At 38.8% G+C, this 14,433-nt stretch overlaps 1 protein-coding gene across 50 annotated transcripts in view; it reads right to left on the bottom strand.

Moving 5' to 3' along the window:
• Window positions 1-14,433, bottom strand: part of RBFOX1 (RNA binding fox-1 homolog 1) — a 1,132,467-nt gene that overhangs the window by 90,716 nt on the left and 1,027,318 nt on the right. For all 50 annotated transcript variants that reach the window (XM_069030260.1, XM_069030257.1, XM_069030263.1 and 47 more), the window contains one exon: window positions 1,619-1,762. In XM_069030260.1, the coding sequence (XP_068886361.1) occupies window positions 1,619-1,762 (144 nt within the window). The remainder of the gene's footprint in view (window positions 1-1,618; window positions 1,763-14,433) is intronic.

The following is a 14,433-nucleotide window of genomic DNA, read 5'->3' as shown; positions in this document are numbered from 1 at the left end:
AGGACAGTATTCCTTCTCTAGCTTATTAAAGAGTTCAACCTGGTCATCAAAAATAAACCATCACTTCGTATCATTTGGCTTATTTCATGTTCTTGTATTCACCATTTAATTAATGTTTTAACTGCAGCCTCAGCCTCGATGCAGAGATGGACTTGATATTTAAACAATTCTCCTCTGTTATATTCATGTCCATGTAAAAAGAGCATCTGCTGTGTGTATAACGTGGACAGGATGCAGACCTGCCAAGTTTCATATGAGATATTTCAACTGTCACATGCAGAAATTTCATTTTTCTATCATTTCAGAAGCTAGAAGTTTACTGTGATCAAGTCATTCTGGAAGTCAGCTGGAAAACTCCAGCCCTTCCCCAGTGTCAGTCTTTTGAGATCTAAGACTTAGAAAAATTAAAAGGAAATGTAGTTTTTATTCATTTATAAATTACAATACCTAAAAAAAAAAAAAAATCTGTTTCATTTAATGTTTTTTTTCAAATAAAATCTATTTTAAGTGGTTTGTTTAGTTTAAATAAATTACCATATTTTTCTCTAGAGGGTTAATTATTATGCCTTCTGCTATTCTGCTGATGAGCTGGAAGCTGCATTCAGGGGAGGTAACTTGTACCAAGTCAGATACAGCAGAACAGGCACTCATTTCCCAGTACTACACCAGGATTCTTTTTCCAGTGACTGTTTCCTTCAGAGGAATAAATATTAAGAAACACAGTCTTTTGACTCACATACAAACACATTAGAAGAACTTAAAAATCTGAACTGAATATGAAAGATGCAGAGAAGTACAGAGCCATGGAGACTTGGTGCTGCACTGAATAACCAACTGTAATGGAGGACAGAATTCCAGTTTAGTGAGGCAGAATAAGGAGAGCAAGAGTAACATAAATACTCCAGAGTCCTCACTTGGACTCTAATAGATGATCAAGTACTATTTCTAGATTCTGCTTAGTGGCACTTCAAACTAAACCTGAGAGTTCTTGGATCAGGGAGTAGAAACACAGTCTAACCTCTCTCAGTTATAATCCTATTGCTGGTGGCATGTCCAGGGCCTGTGTGAGACACAGGGGATGTGCTTGAAGGCACCTGTGGCCAGGGGAGAAGCACAAATTGAGAGACTTACAGAAAAATACTAACAAAAACCTTCAAAGCCTACAGACCTACAAAACCTGTGGAGATGGATGAGGATTCCTACATCTGAACTTTGTGCTGAAATTCAGCCCATGCCTTCCTTTTGGGTCCCTTGCTCATGAGGTCAGGCATTGACCGTTTAACATCATGCTCTCCAAAATCAATAAATGCAGGCAGATAAATCCAGATGTGTACAGCAGCAATATGTATGCATGTAATATTTTAAACCAACACAGACAGCTTTCTGTGAATGCAGTACAAAACACCCCAGGGCATCACATACAGCAGAATCAGTGTAATTTCTTTTCCCAGTTGTGACTGGCAAATCAGATGTTTGGTTGTACATAGATTAAAAGGGAATCTTTACAGCAAATGGTTAAACAGCCTCAATCAGATACAGCCCTCACGGCTGCCTATAATAGAAAATACCTATTGCAATGCAAATGTAAAAAAAGCAGAAATAAATGATGAGCACTTACACCAAACATTTGTCTAAGGTCTGGATCCCGGAATCTGAATGGTATATTTGAGACGTGGAGCCGTTTTGGCTGTGATTTGTTTTCTGTGTTTTCAGAAGATTGTGTCTGTTGCTGGCCATCGGTCTGTGCTGCATCATCTGTCTGCTAAAAGGGTAAAGCAAAATAAAGCACACTGTAAGTATTTCTGGCATTTTTAATACAAGGGGGTGGGCTTAAATTCTGGAAAAAAAAAACAACCAAAAACAAACAAACAAAAAAAAAAAACACTAAAAAGCAGTTAAATCTGCTCCAAGTTATTAAGGAATACCAGAAGTTTAAATACATTAAAATCAAATCCATTTCTGTATCTGTCTCAACAGCATACATTTACAGTGATAATATGTGTTTGGAATAAACTGGAGAATAAGTAGATTATTATTTGTAGATTTTCGTAGCTATTTTTAAATAATGAATAAATAGATCTCCCTACAAGACTGTAGAAACTCCTTTAACCTTTTCTATGTTTGCCAAGGCAAGGAACTGAATCTGCAGTCCAAATGCTGCCTGCTAGCAGAGCAAGGCAGACACTTTGAAATCAGATTAGTGCTTTCATTCAGAGGCCACTGGGACTTCTCCACAGGAGGCAGGTAACACATCTCATCCTAGCTGCCGTTTCATAAGCACTGCTGATGGGCACTGGAGGGTCATTCTGTCCAGATAAATGGTGACCATTACGGAAAAGGCCGTGAGTTGTGAGAGGGAACAGAAGTTTAATCAGTGATGAAGGTTGCTTGACAGAAAAGCGAGACTCAGAAACAAAGTTTTACAGATTCTCTTCTTCGCCAAAACAAGGTTATGCCGTGGTACTTCCCACAGGGAGACTGTTCCCTGGTTTTAAACTTCTGCTTTAAAATTGAAGGACATTGCCATGTATTATGATTTAACAAACAAATTATAAATCCCCAGTGAGATTAAGGAAAAGAATATAAAATGGCCCTCATCCAAAAAGTAAGACTGACCAATGTATGTTACAGAAATTACTCATCCCTGTTCTTTAATTACATCCTACAGTGCCTAATTAATTACTGCTTGTACAGCACACAGTCATTAGACAAGATTCTGCATGGGTATGTGAAAACAGCACAGTCATACTCATCTGCACTGGTAGAGGGGTTTGGAAGAACAGAAAGGGAAAGAAAATAGTTGAATGAAAAACTACAAGGATGATCTGACAGACATTACTCCATTTGTTCTGTCCTTCCTCTTCCTTCTGACCCTGCTGTTTTCCCAAGTATTCCTCTTTCTCTTGTGTTCCAATGTTACATTCCGTTTGTTTTTCTGACTTTTTTCAATTGAAGAAAAAAAAGAAGAAATTGCCCATTTCCTGCTAGTATGAAATTTCTTTTAAAAGGCAACAGTTTAAGCAACATAAAAATGCTTAAATAAAATAAACCTTACCACACAGTTTTAGTACCCACAAGCCTGGTGAAGAGGAAGCAAAAAAACTCAAACGGAACACATCATTTACATCAGCAATAACTATATATAAATTGAATTGTAGCAAGTTAAATTCAACAATATCTTCCCTAGGGAATACAAATGTTCTCAAATTAAAAGTATTAACATCTATATTGCCAATAATTCTGTGCTAAGAACACTTTATAAATAAAGGTTCTCATTTCTGCAGCAGCTTCAGTCCAGCAGCAGCATCTTTGATATTTCATGGGATAGGAAGAGACTCACACAAACTTGTGTGTGCACTGAAGAAAGATTTACAAGTGATCCAAACAAATAATGGGATCAGATCAAGCGTAAACCTAAAACTGAGTCAGTGCCACCACATCTCTTTATCTGCTACTCCCTGAACTCACAGGCAGGGGCCCACAAACTAAATAATTTATCTTTATAAATATTTTGTGATTTAAATAGAAAATATGGTATATAGCTGTCAAGAGACAAAAATGTTCCATGCTAATCTATTGTTATCTAAAATCAACTCAAAAATTCAAAATTTAGATTTTGAAGTAACTGTTCCATCCAGAGACACCACAGAGACTATTTCTACCTTCAGGCATCAAAGGAGAGAAATATGAAAGAGATTTGGTATGTGAGAGCAAGTGGGGGATGACAGACTGGAAACTTTTGAAATACAACACCCCAGAAGAATTTGAGGTCAATTATATTAATCTGAAAGAGAATTAAAGAATTCTGAAGGTGCTGTTGAGCTTCAGGAACAGGGGGAGTCCCAGGAAGAAATTATATAATCAGTTGGAAAGAGTAATCTTTGTTCATTATGTCAATAGAAATGAGGAGTAGGAGGGGTAAACTGTACGCCACAAACATCCCAAAACACTGGGAGAAACTTCCCTACTAAGCAGCTGAACAGACTATGGTCAGCAAAATCCAGTGGGTTTTCTGAAGATGGTGTTAAAATGGAGCTACAAATTATGGGTGAAGAGAATAAATCCAGGTACTGCTATTTTCTGGGCCTTTGGTTGGGCTTACCACTTTTAAAAATCATATTTATTCTAAGAAGCCTCAAACTTACACTCTCAGCACAGAATGTCTCAGAGTCTGGGCAGCGAGGACTGAAAACCAGAAACTTTAGCACGTCACTGTCATCAACAATTCATACCTGTCCATGACCCTCAAGATCCCCGGGGCAGAATTAACAGGGCTAAGCCATTTAAAACATATTAAAAGGCTTGGCAATGTATCAGTCTCTTTACAGAGCACATAATCATCCAGAAATCCATGGGCATGCCTGGGAGATCTGCACAAGGATAACTGCAAACTGAAATTGGAATGTGAAGATTATGCAACAATTTCCAAGTAACACACCAAGGAGGTAAAACACACATGGGACAGAGGACAGGCTGGATTTTGAAAAATGCCAGCCAGGTAACTTTCAGAGCTCTGTGGACTCACAGAACCAGAATGTCATTTACCTTAAACATACATAATACATTTCAGGAGAATATCTTCACTGCTAGAGGACCTGAAGTTTGATATTCCTTTAAAAATTAATTGAAGTTAGGATGTGGCATTATCCTTCCTCCATCCCTGCAGTCTTGCATGCAATCAGACTGCTTTCTGGTCCCTATTCCACCACATATTAGCAGTTATAAAATATTAAAGAATCTTAATATATGACAGACTTAAAACTTATAATGAAAGTTATAAATACAGAATGCAGAAATAGAAGACCAAATTCTCACTTACAGCAAAACAAATTGAGGTGATCTCCCTTTACTTCAGTGAGGTACTAAAGGCTTAAGTGTTAAAATAAATTAGAATTGAAACCATTCCTACAGGTAAGCAAACCTTAAGAGGGAACTTCAGAAAACAATTTTTTGGTTTTTTCATATAAGATAATATAATAATAATAATAATAATAATAATTTCAGTATAAACATTTAGTACGCTTTTAAACTAAATTCATCATCATGAGTTAATATCTATTGTTTTCTAGAGAAATTCTTTATCTTTAGCAAAATACTTTTCTTTTTGTTTCCTTAACTCAGTTCTAGAAACAGAAAACTTCTATTAATTAAAAGACTTCACTCAAGTTCTTAAAGACTTGACACTGAAGTAAAATTGTTGAAGTAATTTTTCTGGTTTCCCTTCCTAGCTTTCTCGTGAGAATTTAAGAAACAAAAATTATACAAATGAGGAAAACTACTAAACCAAATATTTGTTTGGATAAAATAAATTTGACAACATTTTATTTGGAAAAAAAAATATTAACTCCCCCACACCTACACCTCTTCTTTTAAGGCCTCTTTAATCCAATATTTGCAGCAAATTTCACTCAAAAGTACATTCTAAAGCCTTCATGCAGCCTCAAATACAACCCCATTTCCCAGCTGACTCCTGACTGGACACAGGAGACTCATCTGCCACCTTTAGCACTTGTGGCAAAGGCACCACACACAATAAAACAATGAGCAGTGAACCTGAAATCAGAGAGGGCCTTGTGCACATTGATTGGGTAGAAAAAAACCCATTCCATTCTCCTTCCTGGCTAATACAAACTCTCTGTATCCCTCTCCATCCATCACTGCAGACAGCCAGCCCTGGAATGTTTCTTACACTGGAATTGTAAGAGTTTCACTTTCCCTCCATTCTTTTTCACTGACTAATACCTTTCATTTCCTACAAAACAAGGGTGGTGTGGACAAAATCTTTCACCCTCAAATCCTGTTTCCAATGCGATGAAATGCTGCCACAGAAGAGCTGTTTGCACACCACTACAAGAAGAACGCTGTCCTCAATCTCAGCTTGTAAAGAGTGAATGGAACACAGACTGTAGGAATGCCTAAAATAGAATAAACCTTTTATCTCTTTCTGGACAAAGTGAAAATAAGTTGTATTGGAACATGAAAAGCTTTACCGAGTCCTGATCATTCTGTTATAATCTGTAAACAAATATAAATCTGTTGCATATCTTTTAAACCCACACCAAGTGTAGAGGAAGAACAGCCTAATTCTATCAGGAATAACCTGCAAACTATTTACAGGGAGAAAAGAAAGAGGGAAAAAAAAGGAACAGATTATTTTTTAAAAATATGATCAATGGTAAATTAGGTGCTGAATATCTCACGTATACATGCCAGCACAGGGTAAAGCTCTTCAGAATTTTAAATTTAGCAAAAAAGAAAGCAGTCATTGAATTTGTTAATAAATGCTCAAAACAGCCCCCGTTTTTTTCCTGCTGCACCAATCAAGTTATTTCTCAGAGAGAAAGAGCTTGTGAATGTCTTCTAGGCATTATTTGATTAAGTTGACAATACTGTGTGAGCAATGGTTGGGTACCCACTGTGCTGTACTTTTGACCAAATTGATTTGTGTAATGAACACTTGCTCTGTCTCTTCTCCAGCCTGAACAGGGTTCTTGATTTAACCAGTGGTGCTGGAAGCCAAGTGAATTTACAGCCCCCACAGTCATTCTCTCTCAATCTGGAGAGAATAGCAGCAGCAGTACATGAGCAAGCATAATTCAATACATTGTGCTATAAGCGCAGAAAATAATATCAGAGCTCTGCAATATACCTGTTTGATTTGATTTGTAAACCCGATAAAAAAAGCAATCGAGAAAAGTTCAGCAGAAAATATATATATACGTCCTGAGCAAAAATATAACCATGCCCAATGTGTACAAACTGAAAAAATCATGCATAGTAAATCAGCTTCATACTTCCCTTAGATAATATTGCACATTTTCCATTTTAAAAGGGTCTAGATTCTGGAAAGTTACCTTTCCATTAAAAAGTGAGCAAAGAGAATAATTTAAAACTGAGTTTGGGACTTTCTGAAAACGCTGTTTCCCAGACATACCACTAACAGAGAACTGACAAAGTGATGGGCTTGTAGCTTTCCTGTTTTCCTAAGCAGATCGACTGATTAATTAATCATACTTGTTTTGATAATTTATATTCTGAAAAGTCCCAGCTCTGCAACGTGCTTCCCAGAAGCATAACAACACAGAAAAAATGGAGTTATAGACGCAAATCCATCTGTTTGGGCTTAAATGTTCACACAAAGATGTACACAGGAAAAAATTCTATCACTGGGCTATTTCACAACAGTGATAAACATTACCAGATGTACCAGTGACTTTTCTTGTGAACTGCATCTCTGTTATCCTTTTCTCATGACTAAGATCAATCATAAGGTCTCATTACTTTCAGGATATTAAAAGTTGAGATTAATTCTTCAAATTAGTTCTAAAGATAAAAATATTTCAAGTACTTCATAGTGCACAGCATGCAGCTCATGCCACATCCATTTAACCTCTTAAGAATCCTTTCCTGAAGAGAATGTGCACTGTTCCTTGTTCTGTTCTAGTGCAAAAAGCACACAGATGTTATGCAGCAAGAAATAAAGAACTCGAATAATATAATCATGACTGCATTTGATCATTTGGAACTAGATGATCGTTAAGGTCACTTCAACACTAACCCTTCTATGATTATGTTGCTAAATTTCTGGTGTAGCTGAGTATCTCACACTCCAGAGATGCTTGGTTTCAGAGACACTGCGACTGAAACCCTGCAGGGCAAACCCTGACCCACCCCCTTGTTTTTAATGGTAAAATTCCCTTTTGTTTCAGCTGGGTCACAACTTCACCCTGATGTTATACCCACTTGACAAACGGATTTCACCATTACCATTAACTTCACTCTGTTTCCCAGATTACAAAAGGTACAACGATCCTGGTTTCATATCCTTTACAAAAACATTTTACTATCCAAAGCACCAAATGCAAACTGACCAAAGCAATTACAGTGTGACCGTACCCTGGGACAGCTCTGAAAGAACCGGGCAGAGGAGCCAAGTCCCTGAAGGCTGAGCTGTCCCCTCTCCAAAGTGCTGAGCTCTCACCCTGGCCACTGGCCAGTCTATTAATGCCTAAGAGCCGTCCTCCCTTCCATTTCACTACTGGCAAAAGTGTGCTGGATGTTCAATTGTGCCTATTATTCTTATTAATAAAACACATCTTTTGGAGGTGAGGTGCGATGTGAGACACACACGTTTGGCTTGCGAGCAACACAGGCAGGGTGTCAGTGCACCTTTTGTAAGGGACAACACCCAACCACCTCCCTTCTGGAATATTTTCTGTCAGAGGTCCTTGAGCAGTCAGAGGAATACAATTTACTCTCAGGAAGACAGAGTAAGGTGGCTGACTCTGACTGGGGCATTTGTTTTAGATATACTGCCACACACAAGCACACCCCGGTAGAATCCCCTAATCCAATTTACTGACAAATGAAAAAGAACCTGAATAATTTTGTGCTTTGCTTCAGCAGTTTCTGACGTTCCACTATTGAACATGCTCTGGGGTTTCAGCATACTGGGTATTGTTCAGGGCTGAAGGCTTGCAAGCAGCAGTGATTATTTCTCTCATTTCTAGATGGATGCATTCTGGATGCTGATACCACAGGCTACAAGAAAGCACTGCTATTATTGTGATAGCTTATGCATAGAGAGCTAGTAGCCTAAATAAGAGATCATTAATTCTGAGGACAGATAGGAGCAATAAGATAGGTTTCTTAAGCCTCTGGTACTGCAGGACAATCAAAGAGTAATTAATAACTTGGCTACATTAATTATTTCCCCAATTAATCTTCCTTAACAATATGGAATATAGCCCTTATATAGTGCTTTACATTGCCTTTGCTGGTTCATCATTTTTCTTCTAAAATATTCAGCAGGGTCCCAGAGAATAGCATATCAATCATGTCTGGAGGAGAATCACCAAAAGCCATACATTTTTTGACTTCTGAACATGTCTCAAAACTTGGGCCAAATTTGCTGGCATAAGGAGCAGATAATATTTTTAAAAGAATATTTGTAATATGTTTTAATAGAGTTGTGTGTGACCAAGCAGTTGCCAGGTTCAGTTAAGGACATCCAGCTGACATCAGTGTATCAGTAACTTAAAATGGGAGAAGGAATGATAAAAGGTTGCCTCAATGCATTATTTATTGCTTGTATCGATTCAGTAAATATTTCTGACCACCTACTGGTCCCATCCAAAACATCACAACAGCAATTAACAAAACCTTTCCCTAATCAGCTGTACCCTGGCTCCATTAGCCAAGAAGGAAATGTATACACGCTATGCACATCTTTAGAAGTTAATGCTACATATAATAAAACTCAATTATTGTGATATTTCCATAAGATAATATTAAAATAAAGTCCTTGGATTTATCCTTAAAAAAAAATTAGCACACAGATTAGGAAATATTATACTGGTCAAAGGACAAAAACACAAATTTAATCCAAATGAAAAATCTTAAGTGGTGATACAGAGACACAATAGAAATACTCAATTGATGTTGTTATTCCTCTTTCATCTGTTAGTCAGAAGCCTGTTTTTTTTTCTGATGTAATTCTTGTTGTTCCTTAAAAGGGCTTCAATATCAGGAAGAAAGTGTTCAAAATTAACTTTCTTTCAATGCTTGAAAGCTTAATGTAAAATCCAGACAGACAACCAATGAAAATATATTTAAAAACCCAGTGACAGTAAATATAGAAATCTTGATTGGAGTTGCTTAGAGGGTTTTTTATCATTTGAGTGGGAGCTGGAGCTTCACACTGCACAGGCTGGCTTACAAAGTACTACCAGAACAAGATGCCACCAGTATCCTCAGCACTAAAAATGCCTTGCTCATGACATTTTCCCCCACAAATTGCTCAGCACATTTACACTGCAGATTCATCTCTTATCTCTCTCCCACTGGAGCTTGTTTCCCCCTGTGTGTCTAAAAGGACACACAATGCTCATGCTGTGGTTTCATGAGCACCTAAAGCCTCCACACCACACCTGCCCTTCCTGACACTCGGGGCTCAGGCTCCTTCCACCCACCCCTCCAAATTAATTGGATTATATAAAGTAAGATATAGGAAAATATATAAAATAAGACTTGGAAACTTCTGAAAGTATCAATGGGGAATAGCTGTGGTATTTCCTAAATATGCAGAAATACAGATCTGCCATCTGAGTAACAAAGTTTAAGGGAAAAGGAGTAAAATAGAGGCAGAAATGTTGAAATGTTTTGTAAAACTTACAGGTAAATATGGCTAATGGTTATGATAGTCCTTAAAACACCTTAAGTTACACTTTTGATAGGCAATAAATCAGGACACGATGCCCTTGAGAATAAGACTTTCTGACTGATGCAAAACTTGGCATACTTGGATTCTGGAAATCCACTGATTCTCCCCAGGTTCTCCTATTCAACTCAGTTATTACCTTGATTTATGAAGAAATTATTCACAAAAGAACATAAATCAATACCCAGCAAGGCCACTGTACTTTTACCTGTGGTCATTCATTCATGCACAAGAATTACTGCTCTCATTCTTTTTTTTTTTTAATGTTCTAATTAGATTAAAAATTCTTTCAAGTGTTATGCCTCATAAGTCAACATTATAAAAGTCTGCAGTGCTGCAATAAAGCTTTTTAAACTTTTGTTCTGGCAGCAGGCTCTATCTGGACAAAATAACATTCAACATCTGCAACTACCTTGTACAATGCTGTGACACTTAACAATATTTGTCCGAATTAAAAAATCACTAATTAGATACTGTGCTACACAGCTTCAGAGAACATGACTTCCTAAAAAAAAAAAAAAATTTGGCTACGAGTTGTTTACCCTCAGCTTGAATCAATGCACACTAGTTCCTGAAATTCCCCCCTGAACTCAATTTATGCCATGCATGTAAAGTCCCTTTTTGTGAGAGTTGTGTTGACACAACCAACTGCTGAGTGAACTTGTGAGAGCAGAGTTTCATGCTGAGAGAGAATGGCTGATTGCTCCAGCTCCAGCTCTTGAAAAGAAAGAAAATGTGACAGCATGATAAAAGGTTTTTCTCTGTTTGACCCCTCACCTATTGGTGGATCCCTACTGTGACTCTCCATTTGCTCACTTGTGTATCTTTGCCCAAGGAGTCAGTTCTTCCACCCTCTGAAAGACAGAAGAGTTTGAGGGTTCTGTGTCACAAACGACACTTTCTAAATGACATTGCTCTTTTTATACTGAGGTACTCACCAACTTAACAAGCAGCAGTTAAGTTCCTTGCAGGATAGTAATTTCTCAAACTTAGCTTAACACCATTGCATGAAAAAATAGCAGAATTTATTTGTCTTATTGGGTATGTTTGGTGGTCTGATATCTTAGCAGGTTGCAGCCAAATGCAAGCAGCATTTCCAAAGAGCTGGGACATTTTGAATGGAAAAGCAGGTCTGCAGCTGCTGTTCTCCAAAAGCAACATGCCTGAAGTTTCCCACTGGCCCAACCAGAGACAGAGAAGTCCACCTCAAGGAACATTATGCTTTACGTAAATCCTTCTTTTTCATCCTTCTCTTCAAGCTCACCCAACACGTTTCCTTCACTAATGTGAAGGACAAAGTTTTGGGAAACATCCATTTGTCCTTCCCTTCTCCCACTTCAAAAAAGAAACAAATAATCTAAAGACTACTGGATGGTTCAAAGAATTTTTAAAGGGTTTCAATCATCATTTCAAATCTAGCTGTGAATGCTGATGTTATGATGAATTCTGCTTGATCATATGAATGCAGCTTGTTACTGAGCTCACAATGCAGCTCCCACTGCAGAATTGCTTTGATTACTGATACTCGAGTTTGGGGAAACATCTTCTGAAGAACTGGAAGCACGACTCGGATCCCCCTGAAATCACGTTTCCTTCCCTGGAAAAAATTCTCAGGAAAGAGGGCAAAGAAAACATTCTCTAACAGCAAGCCTGGAATCAGGAGGATTGGCACTGTGAGTTAACAGCTAATTCCTGTCTTTCCCTCTTGCTCACAACAAGCCTGCCAGCGGACCTCTTCCCTTATTCATCCCCAAGCGCAGCAACCAGACATTTCTCAGGCAAGATATTTCTATTTTCATCTAACATCTGTACAGAGAGGCCATTAGCCACAATAGTCTGAAGCAGTTTTGCTGTCCGTAGTTCCCTTCAGGAATCAGTACAGGATGGTACAGCCATGCTCCCTCAGCCACTGTGACACTGTTTCATCTCCCCTTGAATTCTCGGAAAAGGGACTCGCTCAATTAATGTTGTTTGTAGATGAAACCAGGCAGGGTGGGGTGACTGATACCCCAGAGGGTTGTGCTGCCACGCAGAGGGACCCCAAAAGGCTGGAGAAACAGGCAAGAGGAACGTCATGAAGTTCAGCAAAGAGCTGCACTTGGAGAGGAACAGCCTCACGTGCAGGGGAGCGACAGGCAGAAGAGCAGTGCTGCAGGAAAAGGGTCCAAATGGAATAGGAATCAACAACAGGCGAGGGATTGGAGCATCTGGCAAACAAGGAGAGAATGAGAGAGCCGGGACTGCTCAGCCTGGAAAAGAGAAGGCACAAATGCCTGACGGGAGGGAGTAAAGATGAAGGAGCTATACTCTGGCCAGTGGTGCCCAGTGAGGCAACAAAAGGCAATGAGCAAAAGCTGCAGTTCAGGACATTCTGTGTAGAAGCTGGGAAAAGCTTTTCCTGTCTGTGAGTGATCTAACATTAGAACAGATTTCCCAGAGACCTTGTGGAGCTCCCTCCCTGACGGAGTTCAACACCCAACTGGACACAGTCCTGAAAAACCTGCTCTAGTTGATCCTGCTTGACTTCTCAGCAGATCGAGGCCAGGTCCAGTGACAATAACCAGCCTTGTACACCCCAGGTAAGCAGTGATAGAGCAGGAGCAAGGTCAGAACAGGACAGCAATCAGTGGGTCAGGGTCCTGTTCCATGGGCTAAAGATCTGTTCAGAGGGTCCCAAAGCAGGCAGGGCCATGATGGGGAGCCCAGTGGAGGTTGGGCAGGGCAGGAAGGACCAGCAGTGTCCTGACAAGGACCATTCACAAAGGCTGATGCCAGAATATCGTGAGAAAACAACATGCAAAGGGAGAACAGCTAAAAAGACAGTGAGAAAAATGTTCATTTGGATGGGCAAAAATTTCCTCCTTGACAGCAGTTAGTGCTCTTGTGCTCTGCAAATTATGGATGTAAATGCATTTTACACTTACATAACAGACTGGGTCTCCTTTTCTGACTCATAGGTGCTCTTGCTACCAAAATGCTTTTGTTTTTAAATTAGCAGGACTGCAATAAGTGGATTGTTTTGTTTTGAGTATTGTCATCAACAATTAAGTATCTACAGATGAAATTGATGCCCTCCAGTTCAGTGATTATTTTGGATTATTCTTCATTTGCCTTGCAGTACTGAGAACACTGCCCAGATTTACATGACTTGGTTCACAAATCTACTGCGGGTGAATATGAAGGAAAGGACAACAAATAGAGCCTCTAAGTAACATCTCCCCTGAAAAAAAGTATTTTACTAACTGAACCAAATTTTCAATTGATTTCATTGATGCTTTAATAATATAATACAATAATGATAAGACTTAGAGTTACTTTTCAAACAAAGCTTTAGTCTAGACAAGGGAGGAAAAAATCAGTTAAATGGTTATTTATATGAAAAACCCTCTGCAACAAAAATTGCTAAAAATATCAGCAATAGCTCTGTGTTGTTCATTGCAATTATCTGGGCCAATCTTGCATTTTCTGCATGCACTATTTCTTCTGAAAAGTATTGCTTCAAATACCAGGCTTCACAAATGTAAGCATGCAAATGGTTATCCTGATTCTGTATCTGACATCAATAACTTCAAAATATGCAAGAAACCTCTGAAAATGCCACTCTGCAGCAAAGCTCCCCCTCAAAAAGAAGGTTTTTTTTCTATTGCCTGGTGTGGGAATGTGAGAGAATTTCACAGAACCATGGAATGGTTTGGGTTGGAAGGGATCCTAAGGATCTTTTCATTCCATTCCCTGCCATGGGCAGGGACACCTTCCACTGTCCCAGTCTGCTCCAAGCCCTGTCCAACCTGGCCTTGGACACTGCCAGGGATCCAAGGGCAGCCACAGCTTCTCTGGGCAACCTGTGCCAGAGCCTCCCCACCCTCACCTTTCTGAAATAGGCCAGGATTACTTCTTAAAATATTCTGTATGTCCTTTTCTAAGTACAGGTTGTGTTATTATTCAGTTAATTCCTGTTTGTTTTTAGGCTACATTATGCATATGCATAAGGCTTTTAACCCCTTCCTCCACCAAAGATAGGTTATTTCACAGAGCACTTTACTGTCTTGGAACACAGCTTCTGCAACACTTCACCTGCATCTCCTGTGGGTATTGCATGCATTGCATTTAAAAAAATTATTTACAAAAATAATCATCTTGTCCGTGTCATGCTCAGTTCTTCATTAAGCTCCTCACCATATTAAAAAGTGGTCAAAATCTACACAGCTTGGAAA

The sequence above is a fragment of the Aphelocoma coerulescens genome, chromosome 14 (assembly GCF_041296385.1).
Source record: "Aphelocoma coerulescens isolate FSJ_1873_10779 chromosome 14, UR_Acoe_1.0, whole genome shotgun sequence".
Classification (NCBI taxonomy): Eukaryota; Metazoa; Chordata; class Aves; order Passeriformes; family Corvidae; genus Aphelocoma; species Aphelocoma coerulescens.
This window is presented reverse-complemented; position numbering and strand designations above follow the sequence as displayed.